At 36.1% G+C, this 16,388-nt stretch overlaps 1 protein-coding gene across 2 annotated transcripts in view; it reads left to right on the top strand.

The window, feature by feature from the left end:
* Window positions 1-16,388, top strand: part of OLFM3 (olfactomedin 3) — a 41,774-nt gene that overhangs the window by 20,589 nt on the left and 4,797 nt on the right. For both annotated transcript variants that reach the window (XM_087419948.1, XM_004420766.3), the window contains one exon: window positions 284-503. In XM_087419948.1, the coding sequence (XP_087276074.1) occupies window positions 284-503 (220 nt within the window). The remainder of the gene's footprint in view (window positions 1-283; window positions 504-16,388) is intronic.

Genomic DNA, 16,388 nt, shown 5'->3' on the forward strand with positions numbered 1-16,388 from the left:
GGATTTACTACTAGTGATCATGTGGCCACTTACATTCTCACAAAATTCCTAATTTCAATTAAAAATCAGTAAGGAATTTTGATATATAAATATCAAATCATTATGTTGTACACCTGAAACTAATATATGTCAATTGTACATTCACAGAAAAATAAATTAAAAAAAATTTTTTAAAGGGAATTTGAGTCTGTTTTAATAATCTCCTTTAAGCATCACATTAAAAAGAACATGGCTGCTTGATCTGTTTAAACGACTCTCAGGAACAATCGGCTGCTTTTCACAGGAGTTAAAAGAGAAGATGGACGAGCTCCTGCCCTTGATCCCCGTGCTGGAACAGTACAAAACAGATGCCAAATTAATCACCCAGTTCAAGGAAGAAATCCGGAATCTGTCTGCTGTCCTCACTGGGATTCAGGAGGAAATCGGTGCCTATGACTACGAGGAACTACATCAAAGGGTGCTTAGCTTGGAAACCAGACTTCGTGACTGCATGAAAAAGCTAAGTGAGTAGAACAATTCCATTTGTTTAAGTTGTATTTTTAAGTAGTTTCAATGAAAACTGCATTATCACATTTTGCAAATATTCATAAATACCTAATTACAGGGAAATCAGTGCCTGCTTTTTAAATGTAAGGTAAGTGTTCCCTCATGGCTTAAGTATGCCTGGGTACTCAGTCTTATTTGATTAACAGTTGCCTGATTTTCAGAGTACCCTATTACCATTTGATGGCTTGAAATAAGTAGTGTGGAAAATACAGTCAATTCCATTGTCTACAATAATGGAAATAAGTTTTATTACAGACAGATAATATGTGATGGCCAATTATTGCTTGGCTAGGGGAAGAGGGGAGGCCTTTTTTGTAGTGGAGAAAGTTAAAGGGCCGGGAAAAGCAAGTTTACCTGGGACCAAATGTGAAACAGCAACGATTAAAGCAAACCAAAACAACTCTGCATAATAGAGATGCAGAGTTGCCATCAGCTGCTCTGACCCACTAAAGACAGAAAAGGACGCCTACTCAAATAGATATTCACTATTCTAAAGGAAACCAAGCATGTGACATGGGTTATGGGCTCTATTTCTTGACTTACAAAATGTGTGGTTCAACCTGGTCTGAGTTTGCAAATTCTTCCATTGCATCCATGAGCTAATTATTCAATTGAAGTCATCGTGGGACTAGTCTGTAACTTAATGTGAAATAAATAAGTGGTCATGAATTGAATAAAGGGGGTTGTAAGTCCATTTAGGAACAGTATTTTACTTGTTGACATGATGTGACATGACAGGGAGGGCAACGCAATAACCAGAGAAAAGAAAAACTTTTCCAGAATAGGAAGTAAACTGGGAAGAAGAGTAAAGAATTTGGAAAACATTAATCAATTTCTAGTAAAGAAAAGTTCAGAAAATAAATGTCAGTGTTTAAAATAAAATTTGAACGGCTTACTCATTTTACAAATGTGATTTAAATGATAAAAAGAGAGCTAAAGTACAAAAAGTTGCATTCACTAACCACAGCCTCAAAACAACGTGGGGAATTGCCACATCAGAGGCCCCACTGCAGTCATCCCAAGATTTCCAAGAGAATCCAACAAAATTAACTGGAAGGTAATAATGTAAATCCTATGGCTAACGGCATGTGCAGGAATCCTCAGCTCCTTATTCCTCATCAGAAAATGTCCACACTTTTTCATCTATAACTGTTCTAACAATCATGATTCCAGTAGATTCCAGGACCCCTGTTCTTGCTCCTTTCCACTCACTGTCCACATTATTGTCAAAGGGATTTTTTAAATACAATAAATCCAATATTATTTCACTCTACCTAAAGTCTCCTAAGAATTCCTTGTGTCCTAGGATACAGTCGACGGCTTATGAGGCCCTTAATGCATGGCACTCCCTACATCTCCTGTCTTAGGTCCTGCCCCTTCTCCCCTTACACGCTATGTCCCAGTCACATGTGCTCTACACTCTCTACCACAGGATGCTGTGAGACGCTGTTCGTTCCTTCTTCTGAAACATTCTTTCCCCTGTTTACTCTTTCTCTAGCAACACGCTTGCGCCTGCTACATGTGACAAACTCCTATTCATTCTTCAGGTCTCAGTTTAAATGTCATGTCTTGCCAGAATCCTTCATTGCCCTGCCTATGTGTCCCATGCGTCCCTGCTGGGTGCTCTCAAACCCTGATATTTCACCAGTGATTGGACTTTTCATGTTTCATTATCATTGTGTGTGTAATTGGATGTCTCTCTTGCTAGACTTTCATTTCATGAGAACACGAACAATGCCTATGATATTCACTCTAAACCTTGTATTTCCCAATGCCTACAAAACTACCTGACAAAGAGAAATTGCTCAATAAATATTTGCTGAATAAATTAATTCTGTAAGGAGTCATAATAATAATGTCTAAACTTTGTAAATAGTGTACTAAATTTTAGTTTACTAAATAGAGTAAATATCAGATATTTCAAGTGGCAGAGAACAATCTGTTTTACTTGTTAAAAAAAAAAAAAAAAGGATCTTTTTAGCCACATATTTAAGTCAGGATGGCATAAGACTGATTAAGACTAAGCAAGGGAAAAGTTATTTATTTGATATAGTACTTAAATACCTCCTTTATATGCTTTGCTTCTACAATTTAAGTTGTGGAGTTTATTGTTAATATCAAATAGGTAAACATTACTGACATAAAGAAATTCTGCTGTTATATTTTATACTTTTTTGTGTGTGTGTGAGGAGGACTAGTGCTGAGCTAACATCTGATGCCAATCCTCCCATTTTTTTTCTTGAGGAAGATTGGCCCTGGGCTAACATCTGTGCCCATCCTCCTCTACTTTATGTGGGATGCCGCCACAGCGTGGCTTAAGCAAGTGGTGCGTTGGTGCACGCACGGGATCCGAACCTGCAAACCCTGGGCCGCCACAGTGGAGCGCGCGCACCTAACTGCTGTGCCACCAGGCCGGCCCCAATATATTTTATACTTTTTAATCAAGAAATACCTTTAGTTTGAGGCACATATTAGTTACATAGCTTGCCAGATGATGTCTCCACCAAATAAGATAAGAAGAAAATCTCAAACCAAGAATTGTTTGAGTACCCTCAATATCTAATTTACTTTAGGGGTTACAAAGAAGTATCCACACGCATATTTTATTAGCCCATAAAATATCTGGTTAAAGATTTTCTGTAAATGACAGTACACAGGTCTGGTCTGTGTAGGGCCCTGACTTGCTTTGGAAGAGGTCCGTATGTTATAGACGAACCATTCCAGACTCTGAGAATCAATTCACTCTGTCATTCCTAGCATATCACAATGAACCCAAGCCATAGGCTTTGTATGCTGAGACCAGGTGTCTGCTAAGTACAAATGGGCTCTACTAAAGCAAGGACAGTCAATAGAACGGTTCTACCCTAGTAAACACCTTGAACCTTAAAATGTACCAGTTATGTTTTTGAGGGATTAACATGGAAAACTTAGGATTTGCTCAATTTTAGAAATGAACTTCACTTCTAACATATATTCTCTCTGAGTTTACTTAGCCGGAAATAATGTCTACTGCAGTTAGGTAATTATACACTCCTCTCAGCTCTTTCATAACCCCCAGTTTGTTTTTTCTAATCCACACATAACTCCCCCTCACACACACAATATCCTCCAATATTGAAAATTATATTTGAGACAAAGAGGGTTAATCCAAGAAATTAGATTAACAAATTCATCTTATTTCTTCTTACTGAACCATAGATAATGTTTCTGTGGTGTCCTTAGGCCTTAGGACTGTGAACCATAATATTATCACGCTCTTTTTATTAATTTTCCCCCATGGACCACAAAGTTTAAAAGAATGAGACTGTCAAACTGCACTAATTAGCTAATATTTATTTTTATTTTAACCAATCAAAAACATAAAATCTAGCAACCAATATAGATATCAAACAGCAATAAAACTCATATTCAGCTTTCTTATTTAATGAGATGGTTGCTATTTGAGTTAATTGATAGGACCTTACAAGATATTGAAAATAGTTTTCACATGTCATAAACTCTTTCTAGATTATTAGAGGCCTTCAGATCCCTATTTACTTAGTAGAGAGGCCAGTGCCATAAATAATGACTCTAACTCATTTATACATTTTGTCCCAAGAACTGGGTACTTTTCTCCATCACACCATATTTATGTCAATTAATCAAAACCACTTATTGAGAGACTCCTGAGCAGAGGAGATATTTATCAACTGGATCACAACCCTGAATTACAGTGTAGAAAACACGTCCAGGTAAAGACAGACAGCCCTAATACTGTAAAGTATGAAGCCACATGGTCCTTGAAAAAATAAATGTCTTTATATTTTCCATCAAAAAAAAGAATTAATCCGGGCCGGCCCGTGGCTTGGCGGTTGAGTGTGCGCGCTCCGCTACTGGCGGCACGGGTTTGGATCCCGGGCGCGCACCGACGCACCGCTTCTCCGGCCATGCTGAGGCCACGTCCCACGTACAGCAACTAGAAGGATGTGCAACTACGATGTACAACTATCTACTGGGGCTTTGGGGGTGGAAAAAAAAAGGAGGAGGATTGGCAATAGATGTTAGCTCAGAGCCGGTCTTCCTCAGCAAAAAGAGGAGGATTAGCATGGATGTTAGCTCAGGGCTGATCTTCCTCACAAAAAAAAAAAAAATTAATCTAATTTGAAAAGAGGGTATCTGATAAGATATATATATTTGCAGAAGACAATGCAAACACATAATTTTGAGTGTAGCACTAAGTTATAGTTTAAGTAACATCTTACTTAGTATTTACACTTCCTGGGAATTGGTGCAGATTGGATCAAATTATCTCTGTGAACACTTTTAATTCCATGCCTAGTATTATCTCAAAAGTAAGTGCCCAAATATCAAAACATCAGAACACATGAAGTCAGAAAATAAGATAGCAGGACCATTAACAGAAAACGTAGAGGAAAAAAAACATATCAGGGGTTCAATGTTCCAAAGAGGTCTAAAATCCAGTTGCTCTGCTGCTCAGATCTTGAGTGGGACATTGGATAATTATGGTATCAGCAGTGTAGTAACAGGAGCAAGAAGGCTCATCCATCAATGGCATCTTCACTCTTCACAAAAGCCTCTCGGCATACACAGCCAATTAGCAGAGGGTAGAAATGGATAGAGGAAAGAGAATAAAACTGTAACAATGATGAATGCATTTCCACTCACCTTTCCAGTGGATTTGCTCTGAGGGAAAATGCCACAGTGTAGTTTACATGAATTTTAAGATACCAAAAAAACAAACTAGCCTCGTTGCCTGCAAGGTCTGTTACTCCCAAATAGTAAATAAGGCGCTGAAGGAGTTACAAGTCATTGAGACCACTAGGGCGCCAGTGAGCTTATTTCTACTAGAGAATTAAAGTTTTGGAGAAAACAGAAATTAGAAGAAATGCTTCAACAGCAATACACCCCAGTGGCCCAAGTGAGGTACAGTAATGCTCTTTCCTAAGTGCTTAATTTTTTCCTATGAGAGACTGAATAGAATAAAGTCCCCTGTGCTTAATTAAATAATATCACATTCCTAGATATGCAAAATATAATTATATGCATGTGAGAATTTGACTGACAAAGCACAGTTAAAGCTCTTGCATACCCCCTGAGATCAGCAATAGATATTTAATGTGTATTATGATCAGGCTTTCGAGCTTTTCAGTCCTCTACCCCTCACTGCCTCTTGTTAGTTACATTTTAGGGCAATGGTTTGGTGCCATCTAGTGAAGTACAGGATGCAACTTTTTATTAACACAGTTTTGAGGCTTCATGTTTCACAGAAGTATCAGTAGCATTCGAAACTTAAGGTCACAAGTTATGAAACTTGGGTGATTGTTTTTACCATGTGTGTGCCAAATTAGTTTTAAAAGGGAAATCAAATTGTCTATGTGATAATTGTCTTCTTTGCACATTCAACAGGTATTTATTGACTCCTCAGTATGTGCCAGCACTTGCCAGGTATTTGGGGATACAAAGACGAGTAGCAGACAGTCTCCCTCTACTGTCAAGAAGATTGCACTTTAGTGGGGACAGCAAGTGTATAAGTATGTAACGACAGCAATGCTGAGAGCCTACTGCTTGAGACGCACTATGCCAGCTCTTTTCACGTGTTAGTTCTAATTGCTGCAAGAACTCTGGATTAGGCATTATTATTGGCAATTTATTGAAAACAAATGCTTAGACAGTTTAAATTAATTTGCCAAAGGTACATGTTAGAAGTAACAACTTTAAACTCAAGTCCTGAGTTTAAAGACTGAGATTTCTTCCCCACACATGATGTCTTTTGTTGGGTCCATACAGTAATAGAGAAATGCCCTGGGCACCTCGATAAGTTTAATTCAGTGAATAGAACCCCATTGCTGTAGAAAGAAAGAAGCCAGAGAGTCATTTTTGATTCTTCCCTGAACTTCACTCACATGCAAGCACCACGTCTTCCCCCCCTCCAAACTGATCTCTCAAAACCACCTCTTTTCTGCATCCTCACTGCCACCACCAAAATCCAGAGCAGCGTTCATCATCTCTCAGTTGGATTACTGCAATGACCTCCTAACCACTCCCCTTACCTGAAGCCACTCCCTCTCCACCACACTAGGTATTCAGAGTAATCTTTTCCAAATGCAAATCTAATCATTTACATGCGTTTAAATGATTTTTCCTTTAAAACTAAATCCCAATAGCTTTATATGGTTTATCTGGGTGACATGGATTCTGCCTAATACTCTAGCCTTTTCTCTCAACTTCTCACCATGCACTCACTCTAAGCTTTAGCCATTTTAATCTTTCACTTCCTCAATCGTGCATGCTTTCTTCACCTCCTGGGCATTGAACTTCCTCTCACCTTTCATGGAACACTTTTCCTCCTCTCCTTATCTATCTGAATTCTGATGATTTTTCATTTTACATACCAGATACCAACTTTTCTATGAGCTTTCTCTGATCTCTCCTTAACATGGGTGGACTCTCCTGGTATGGTCTCCCATAGCCTCCCACTCACTACCCCATGACACTTAGCACATTTTACAGAAAATGCCTGTTTGCTTTTTTTTTTTTAAATCTTTACCCCCTTATAGATGAGCTGTCCTTGTTCTGAGGGGTTTGGGACCAACTGAGTCTTGTTCCAGTAGAATCTTTGTAGACTATCATAAAACATTTTAAATATAAAAAGTAAAAATTAGTGTCTAAAGAGTCTTTGAGAGCAAATATTTATTTTTAAAATAACAAGCTTTATGTTGCTTTCAAGAAATAAATCAGTGTATGTCAAATATAAAACATCTATATCTTTTACAGAACCAAAAATCTTTTGGGAAAAAACAATGTGCTGTTCTTTCTTCAATGGCAATGCAATATTTCATTCCAAAACACCTGATATTTGGCTCTACTTAGCACTTAAAATGAGAGACACTGAAAATCTTAGTGAAAGCAGGAATTAATAGAAAAGTCAAACTGTGTGTCTGGGATAGAGAGGAGTAAGATTTAACCTGGAAATATAATAGGGGAAATTTATAAGAATATCTGCTCAAATTAAATTGAAATTTTCATTTATCAAAGACAGTCCTACTCTCCCTAAAATTCCAGATTGTAATATAAAATATAGTTTCTACAGTGTCCAAGCACTTAATGATGATTAATTCTTCCAGAACCCTAGAACCTGAGTTATTTTAGCACATTTTTTGGGAATTAGTATATTTTACCATAAATTGATTTATCATTTATCTTTCTTTTTATGTCCCATATTTTCCTATATTACAATTAAATTATAAGCCTTTTAAGAATAGAAAACCTGTGTCTTCAGAGGCAAGTATGAATTGCCAAATTATTTTAGATTTCACAATACAATTCTGCTCCATTCAGTTTGGATGTTAAATAGCCTTATCCCTAAAACCATGTTCATATATAAGCTTTATCCCAGAAAAAGTTGAGCCAGTTTTTTAAATAATTTAAGGGTGAAGTTATGTTAATTTTGGAAAATAAATGTATTTAGACACATATTGTTCTTGATCTCATTTACCAAACATTCGCTGAGAACTCATTCTAGTGCCTATCCAATATGGCATCTATGTCCATCCTTATCACCACCTTGCCCTCAGCAGTATAGTTGGTAAGATTAGACCTGCAAATAAAAGGTTAAACAGTAGAAACAGATTTTACTATCAAGTGTGTGGTAGAGGCAAACTTATTTTAAGTATCTTTAATAGATACACTTTAATGATCAAATCATATCTACTTCTTGCTACATGAGTTCTCCAATGCCCTTAAGTAAAAAGAAATAACATTTTGTCATAAACGTATTCACTACTCCATTTAATTTACTTATATGGGCATGGCCTTAGGATTCAAATCTAGAAGCTGTTAGTCCAGGATATTGCAAGGTACAATTATACATTAAAGAAATAAACAAAAGAGAAGACAGATGGTTTTTCTGCTTCGTTGATCCAAACAAGTGATCTTCCTGCTGAATCCCAAATGATATCCTTTTTTGAGCTATTGATTGATAAATATGGATTGTAACTAATCATAAAAAATTTAATGTCTAAAAGTCATCAGAGAAATAAAATGATTACATTCTTCAACTACCTATTCAGTATATTTCCTGATATACAGAACCATACACATACAATATTTTATAAAATGCTAAAATTTTCGTGTGTCTCACTGCAGACAAAAGAGCATCGCAGGAGAAAATCAATGAAGCAAGACTCTCAGCTTCCTTCTTTGCCATTCACTTTTGCAGGCACATTTGTCTTCCAGGCATTTGGGGAAATTATCCTTTCTGTCTGACTTCCCTTGTCCTCATGGAAAGTGAGAGTGAAATGAAAAAGACAATCATTTATTTGAACCAAAGCTAGTTTTGGGGAGCCGAGAAATAGAAATAAATTTTATTGTTCATTTTATTTTATTTTTACAATTTCTGTACTCCATCAGAATCTAATACTTGTGTTTACTTAACATTAAGATCTACAAAATTATAACTAAAAAAGCAGCCAGTTTTATAAATTCCCACAACTTTAATTTTACTAATTTCGTTTGACAAGATGAATTTTAGCTTTGGAATACAATAACAATTTGTAAGAGAAATTTCTACCAGGTAGAAATCAACATTGAGAGATCTTCCTGTCTGTTTTTTGCTTCCCAAGAATAAGGGTAGATAATGATGATGACCGTGATCATGATCACCCCGATGGTGTGTGTGTGTTTGTTTCACCACAACCACAAATAACATTTTCTCCCCATTAGCATATAAAGGTTTATTGATCCCCTATCCATTCACTGTTCTCTTAGAATAACAAAATGTCAAGCTTCAGAACTTCCATTTTATAGATGAGGAAATTCCATCCCAGAGAATAAGTCCATTACCCAATATTATATGAGGATTTAACGTTGTAGCTTAGATTAGAAACCAGATCTCCTAACACTCACCTCAGTATTCTAACTTGGATCGAATATACCACACAAAGAACATTTCCTGGGAAATTGTGGATGAACAGAGAAACCAAAAAATCATATAAAAGGACAGACAGAGGCATGGTTATTCATGGTTACTAAGTAGATTAAACTACCATCTGCTCGTGGGGGTCATTTATTTAATTATTCTCTCTTTCACATCATCAGCTTTTCCCTCTCTACTAGATTATTCCTAAAGGCAAACAAACCATTCATAAACAACAATAACATCAGCACACCCACAACCCCATATTTCTCCACCCCCATCTCCCGGCTTCTTCTCCCTTGAAAGAATCTTCTATAGCTGCTGTTTTGGTTCAGTCTTTTCAAAACCTGCTCCAATCCAGCTTCTGATCTCAACATTCTCTCCATTTGATTCTTGTGATCATCCATGACTTCTTGCTGCCAAATTCCATGGTCATTTATCTTTTGTCTATGTATTTTATCTAGATTTCTCTTTATCTATCTATTTTATCTAGACACCTCAGTGGTATTCCCCACAGGTCATTACTTCATCCTTCTTAAAATGCTCTCTTCTTTTGGATTTCTTAACAACACACTATTTTTTCTATCCCATTCAGAGCTTCTTATCGGGCTCTTTTGCTGGGTCCTATAAACACTGTGATGCCCCAGAGCTCTGTTGTAGATGGCTTTCTCTTCTCTGGGTATGCCCTGTCTTTAAGGCAATATTTAGCCTCTGGCTTTCACTATCATCATTGTGCTGAAGACTATCAAAACTATGTCTCAAAAGGGTGTCTGCTACCTAAATTTGTAGACTATCTTCTCCACATCTCCACTGCCATGTATAATAGTCATGAACAATTTAAAATAACCCATACTGAATTCTTGACTTTTCCTTCCAAATCCCCTCCTTCCTTTGTCATTTCATCTGAGTATCTGACACTACAATTTGCCCAGCTGAACAAAACAAAAGTCTGCATGTTATCCTAGATTATTTTTATTTGGAGATTTTCTTTGATTCCTCTTTTTACTTTCCATCTTAACATCTAATCAAAAGCCTAGTCCTGTCAACTTTATCCAAAAAGAAACATAACCCAAATCTATCTACTTTTCTCCATCTCTGTCACTGCTTCCATCATCTCTCACCTGGACCAATGTGATAACCTTTTAACTGGTCTCTCTGCCTCTGGTCTCTCTCTCTGCCTACTCATCTACAATTAATTTTCCACATAGTAGCTAGAGTAATCTTTTTAAAATGTAGCTTACATTCTGTCACTCTCCCCATCTTCTTGAAATCCTCCATTAGCTAGAATAAAATCCAAATACTCTGATTTTACAAAGCTTCATTATCTAGACCATTCATCTCTCCAACCTCATCTTCTACTTTTCCAAGTGTATTCTAGACACACTGGCTTTCTTTATTTTTATTTCTGTTTCTTTTAACTCACCAAGCACATCCAGAACAACAATAATAGCTAAGATTTATTAAATACTTAACTGTGTACCAAACACTATTCTACACTCTTAGCATATATTTCTTATTTAATCTTCCCATAACACTGTGAGATAGATATTATTACTGTTGTTACCCATGACACACTGAAAGGTTAAATATTGTTCAAGGTCCCATGAGGATAAGTGATAGAATCAGGATCCAAATCCAGGCAGTCAGACTCCTTAACCCACCCCTCCAGTGACTTGAAAATGCTGCCTTCCCCTGGCTGATTCACTGCCTGAATGTCCTTCCTTTCAACTTACGGGTCCATGGCTGACTCCTTGCCAATTAGATCTCAGATTAAATTTCACCCTCTCTGAGAGGTCTTCCTTACTCACCCAGTCTAAAGAAGCTTCCAAGTCACTCTTTGTCAAATTGCACTATTTAAATACCTGCATTAGATTTATTTCTACATGATACTTCTAGCTTGTTTGCTTATTTGTTTATTTATTCCCTCTCTCTTCCTATCAAAATGTAAGATTCACCGGAACAGAGGTGTCATGTCTTGCACACTATTGTAATTCTAGTAGCAAGAATAGTGCTTCATGCTCATTAAATTAAATTGATGCTGGATGAATGAATAAATGAATAAGTGAATTAAACACCCCTGTCTGAAGACCACATCTAAAAGCCCTTCTTTTAGCACCTCAGGGTCTGCTTTCTGAGGTAGAACTGACTGGAATAAGAATCAATTACTCCTACCAAACCAGGTAGATGGTAAAAGAGTCAATTAACCCATAGACCGCTCCACCTGGATCAACCAGTGTGGAGGAGCTTGATGTAAAGCAACTTATCCACAACTCAGTGAAGAGTAAAGGACATTTCCATACATGATTATCATAGACCTACTTTGAGTTTTAAGCAAGTTTATTGCCATGGAGTCCAAAATCCTCGATGTACTCACTATTTCAGATTAAGAAACTGAGGGATTCATTTAAGATGTAGATATTATTTAAATTGTTAATACTTTGGGTCATTAATTCTTCACTTCAAGTGAAGAATTTTCAGACATGGAAGAAAATGATGGGGAGAGGAATATACATAGGAGAATCAAAGAATGCAAAATGTAAAGATGATAAAGTTCATAGAATCTTCCCTGGCCAGAGACTAGATACGAAATATCTTTATTTGGAACCAGAGCTCACATAGTTTCACATGCCTATTTTGAAAATGGTTTACATCTAACTTAAAAGCCATTCACTGAAATCTCACAGAGTTACAGTTTGCAAAATTATATTGATTTACTTGATTATAGAGTTAAGTTTCCTTCACACAGACAGGACACGTACCATTAAGATACCTATGCAGGACCAAATCAGTGAGACCTAATATTCATGCTCATTAATAACTGCATTAACTTGTTCTTTCTAGACCCTCACATTAATTTTTTATAGAAAACTAAACATAGGAAATTAGTTGAATTTGCTTGTGTCTTTCTATGTTTGACAGTTTATGGGTATGCTTTGTAGAAGAGTAGAGGTAAAATGTGGCTTAAAAATAGGTAAATTTCAAGTTATCTAAGGAAGTTGTCTTAATGGAAGAGGTGCTATTATTTATTATAGTACTTAGGCCTGAATTTCTATAATTTTTATTTAATATCAACAGACATTCAGTGCACTCAGTGTTACCTCCTTTTCTTCTCAATATAGATTTGGTCTGAAATAACTTCTTCACTTAACTTTTCTTGCCAGGAGATTTAAAAAAAGAAAAAGAAGCAGCCGAAAAAAAGAAATGGAAAGGATAAGTACAAGCAATGGTATTTTGAGAAGCTACAACATATGGACCTATCTTGTCTCTCTGCTCACCTTACATTCCCAGCACCTAGCATAGTGCTGGTACATAATCAGTCCTCAGTAAATGATTGTGAAATGAATACGTAAATTAGATATTTTATATTCAAATAGCAACTACTGGTTTTACGCTCTAACATATTTCAGAGAAAATGCCCAGTGCTACAAGAAGAAAGCAAAATAATTTTTAGTTTAGGTGTCAGAAACTTTTAACCCTTGGTGTAATTCCTGTCTTAATTCTGGGTCTAAACAATCTAAGGCTCAGCAGTATCCCTTTGCCATATGGATACAATGCTGAGTTTGATCCAAACACCACAAAAGCCAAGAGACCCAAGCCGTGATGTGCTGTTGGTTTTTGGAAATGTTGATTACAAAAGATTCATGGTATGTTTCTTAGTCCCAAAGATAGTTCTTATGCAGGTTTTAACTAATCCATCCAACTCAATTCATATTAAAGTTATATCTGCATAAACTGAATCCAGAAGATCATTTAAACCCAGAAAACGAATCAACATCTGAAATATGCATACGTCTGAGAGAAATATGAACTTTGCGTCTTCTTGCTTTGTCCAAACTATGCTTCAGTCTTCAGGCAATAGAGGCTACCTATAGCAAAGGGGCCAATTTTGCTGGTAAGGCAAGTTAAAAACCTTATTTTGAGGTTCAAATGTATAGTTGAACTATCTAAAATGTTAAGTCAAATTCCATAACTACAAAATTTCTAATCGCTCTCAGTATCAAAACAACTTGAGGTCACCATAATTTCTTACTGATTGTATTTCAATTTGGCCATTTCCTCTGGGTATAAAGTTTTGTGGGGATGAACATTGTATTATGTTTATGTTTCATATTTGGGACATTATATTGATCTATATCCAGAACAAATTTAAACTAACTTCTAAGATTCCACATATCTTTTTTTTTCAAATGATCATGAAGGATCATTCATCTTTAAAAGATATTTTTCAAAAACTTTAGCCTAATTTTTCCTCCTGTAGAAAGTGGGTCTTCAAGAGGAGCATGTTTTTCCAAGGTCGTAATCACTTGCTACTTTGAAATAAAATGCACAGCATTGCTACTTGAATCACATGCATAATATCTTTTAGTATAGCTCCTACATGTGTACTAACCAATGTAATCACCTATAGCTTTTCTTAACATCTATATGAAATAACAATAAATGTTATCATTCATAATGAGAATTCTAATTTTTTTAAAGTTGAAAGAATTAAAGAAAGAGAGATTGCCGTGTCAATTTTAAGATAAAGCTGGAAGTTTAAAGAACACAATTTCAAACTTGTCCTTACAGGACTGAAACCAAATTAAAACTCAGAATATTCACAACTTCCATTTCTGGAGACTATTTACATCTTCAATTTCCACCTATTTCTAGACCTGCAAGGAAGCATGGCATAGAAAAACCTGGAAATGATTTTTCAATAGGCAATATATAAATGTGATTTTTGCTTTTTAAATTTAATAGCTGATACTAAGGTTTTGTAGCTATTTTAACTTTTAAAATTATAATTTAAATATTGTATGCACATGGCTATAAAATTACATGCTTAGAATAAAAAAAAATTAGAATAAAAAGCACGAGTCTTCTCCTTCAGCTCTGCTTTCCAGAGACAACCACATTAAAGTTTAATTTTGGGGCTTCCGGTGGTTAAATCCATCTCTCTAACAAGGTGCTTATTTTTCCACTATTTTTTTTGGTTTACCAATTTTAGACATTGTTTACTGACTTTCTGCCCTGCAAAAATGAGGATTTAGACCACTTAGCCAAAGCCCCTTTCTTTCTTGTTTCCTCATAATATGCTTTTATGACTAGTCACAGTTCAACCCTTATCAACCTTGCAACTTCAAACCTCATATTTAAGTCTTTATTATTTTTTTATTAATTAGACAACAATTCTCTCAGTATCATATTTTTAAATATGAAGACACTTTCAATTCCATCTTTCTTTCATCTCTTCTAATTTTTAATTCTCTCACAGTGTGAACTTTACCTATTCTTCTATGTTATCATGGTTAGAAGCATTTTGTCTTTTCTGCAACCACAGAGCAGATAAAATGTCTTTTAAGTATTCTGTAATTAGTTTACAGGCTGATTCTACAAGTAAAACATTATTATGACTATGCTTATATCGTTCTTTTGGAGCTAAGCAGTGGACTCCAATGTATTCCCTTCCTCTGTAAGTCCGACGTGACAACATCTGTGCCACTCAAAGGAGACTATTACTAGAGTTAAATTCAAATGAAGTCTCCCTTTACGTATTTCAATAACTGCCTTCATTATACCCAGTTTTTCCTAGAGAGCTCATACAGTATTTCTATAGATCAATGTCTCTAACTTCTGAGACCTCCCTCCTTGAGATGTCTGTCCATTCTGAACTAACGGCTCTCGAGGTGTACTGCACAGTTGTCATTCTGGGACAAGAAGTCAGTTTTCCCAATCTCATGTCTTCTCCCGTCTTGGTTTACTTGCTTATTTTGCTGCAGTATATCCTCAAGCAACTTCTTAAGAAACAGCACATTGTAGGTGAACTTTGGAAAGTTTGCGTGTCAGAAAATATCCTTGTTCTATCTTCTGATTTTTCTTCCTAAATATAAACGCACTGATTATTGCCTTCCAGCATCCAGTCCTGATGATGAGAAACGCAATGACAGTCTAATTCTTATCCATTTGCACGTGACCAGGTCACACGCTTTCTCTGAAAAGATCCAGTTTTTCTCTTTATTCCAAATCTTCTAAATTTCACAGTAAATTTCTTTAGGAGTAAATCTTTTTTGTTCATTATAGTGTGTGCCCTTTTAATCTGATTATTTAGGTTTTTGTAACTGGGAAAATACCCAGAATAATTTCTTTGATAATTATCTCTACTCTTTTTCTCTCTCCTCTCTTTTTGGACACTTGCTCTTCAGATGCTGGAGCTTCTGGATTATCCTACATGGATCCATATTTTTTCTCTTATTTTCATTTTTATCTTTTTAGTTTTCTGAATAACTCTTTTTATCTTGCAACTTATTAATTTTTTTTAAAAATGCAATCAGGGGCCGGCCCAGTGGCTTAGCGGTTAAGTGCGCGCGCTCTGCTGCTGGCAGCCCAGGTTTGGATCCGGGCGCGCACTAACGCACCGCTTCTCCAGCCATGCTGAGGCCACGTCCCACATACAGCAACAGAAGGATGTGCAACTATGACAGACAACTATCTACTGGGGCTTTGGAGGGAAAAAATTAAAAAAAAATTAAAAAAAATAATAAAATGAAAAAAATAAAAATGTAATCATATTTTTCATTTCCAATAGCTCTTTTGTGTTTTCCTTTCACAGTACACAGTCTATAATATACAAAACTCTCTAAAGATAGTAGGACCTCTTCTGCTCTCTGAATTTTCTCTCTTTTTGTGGTAGCTTGGTTTTTCTGCCCATTTACTTTGGTCATTCATATTGTAAGGTTTTTGAAAATATATGCTAATTCTTGGTTATCCAGTCATTTTTAAAGATTTGAACAATCAATCTGCTTGGAAACTCTGTGTATTTAGATAGGGCTTGACACTTCATTCCTTGGTGAGCAGACAAGGAGACTATCAAATGCAGAATGCAGGAGCCTTTGTTCTAGAGCTCCAATGCCTACATTGGTTGCCCTAAGTCTTTTCAGGTCATTAA

The sequence above is a fragment of the Ceratotherium simum genome, chromosome 2 (assembly GCF_057802395.1).
Source record: "Ceratotherium simum simum isolate JZ-2026a chromosome 2, ASM5780239v1, whole genome shotgun sequence".
Classification (NCBI taxonomy): Eukaryota; Metazoa; Chordata; class Mammalia; order Perissodactyla; family Rhinocerotidae; genus Ceratotherium; species Ceratotherium simum.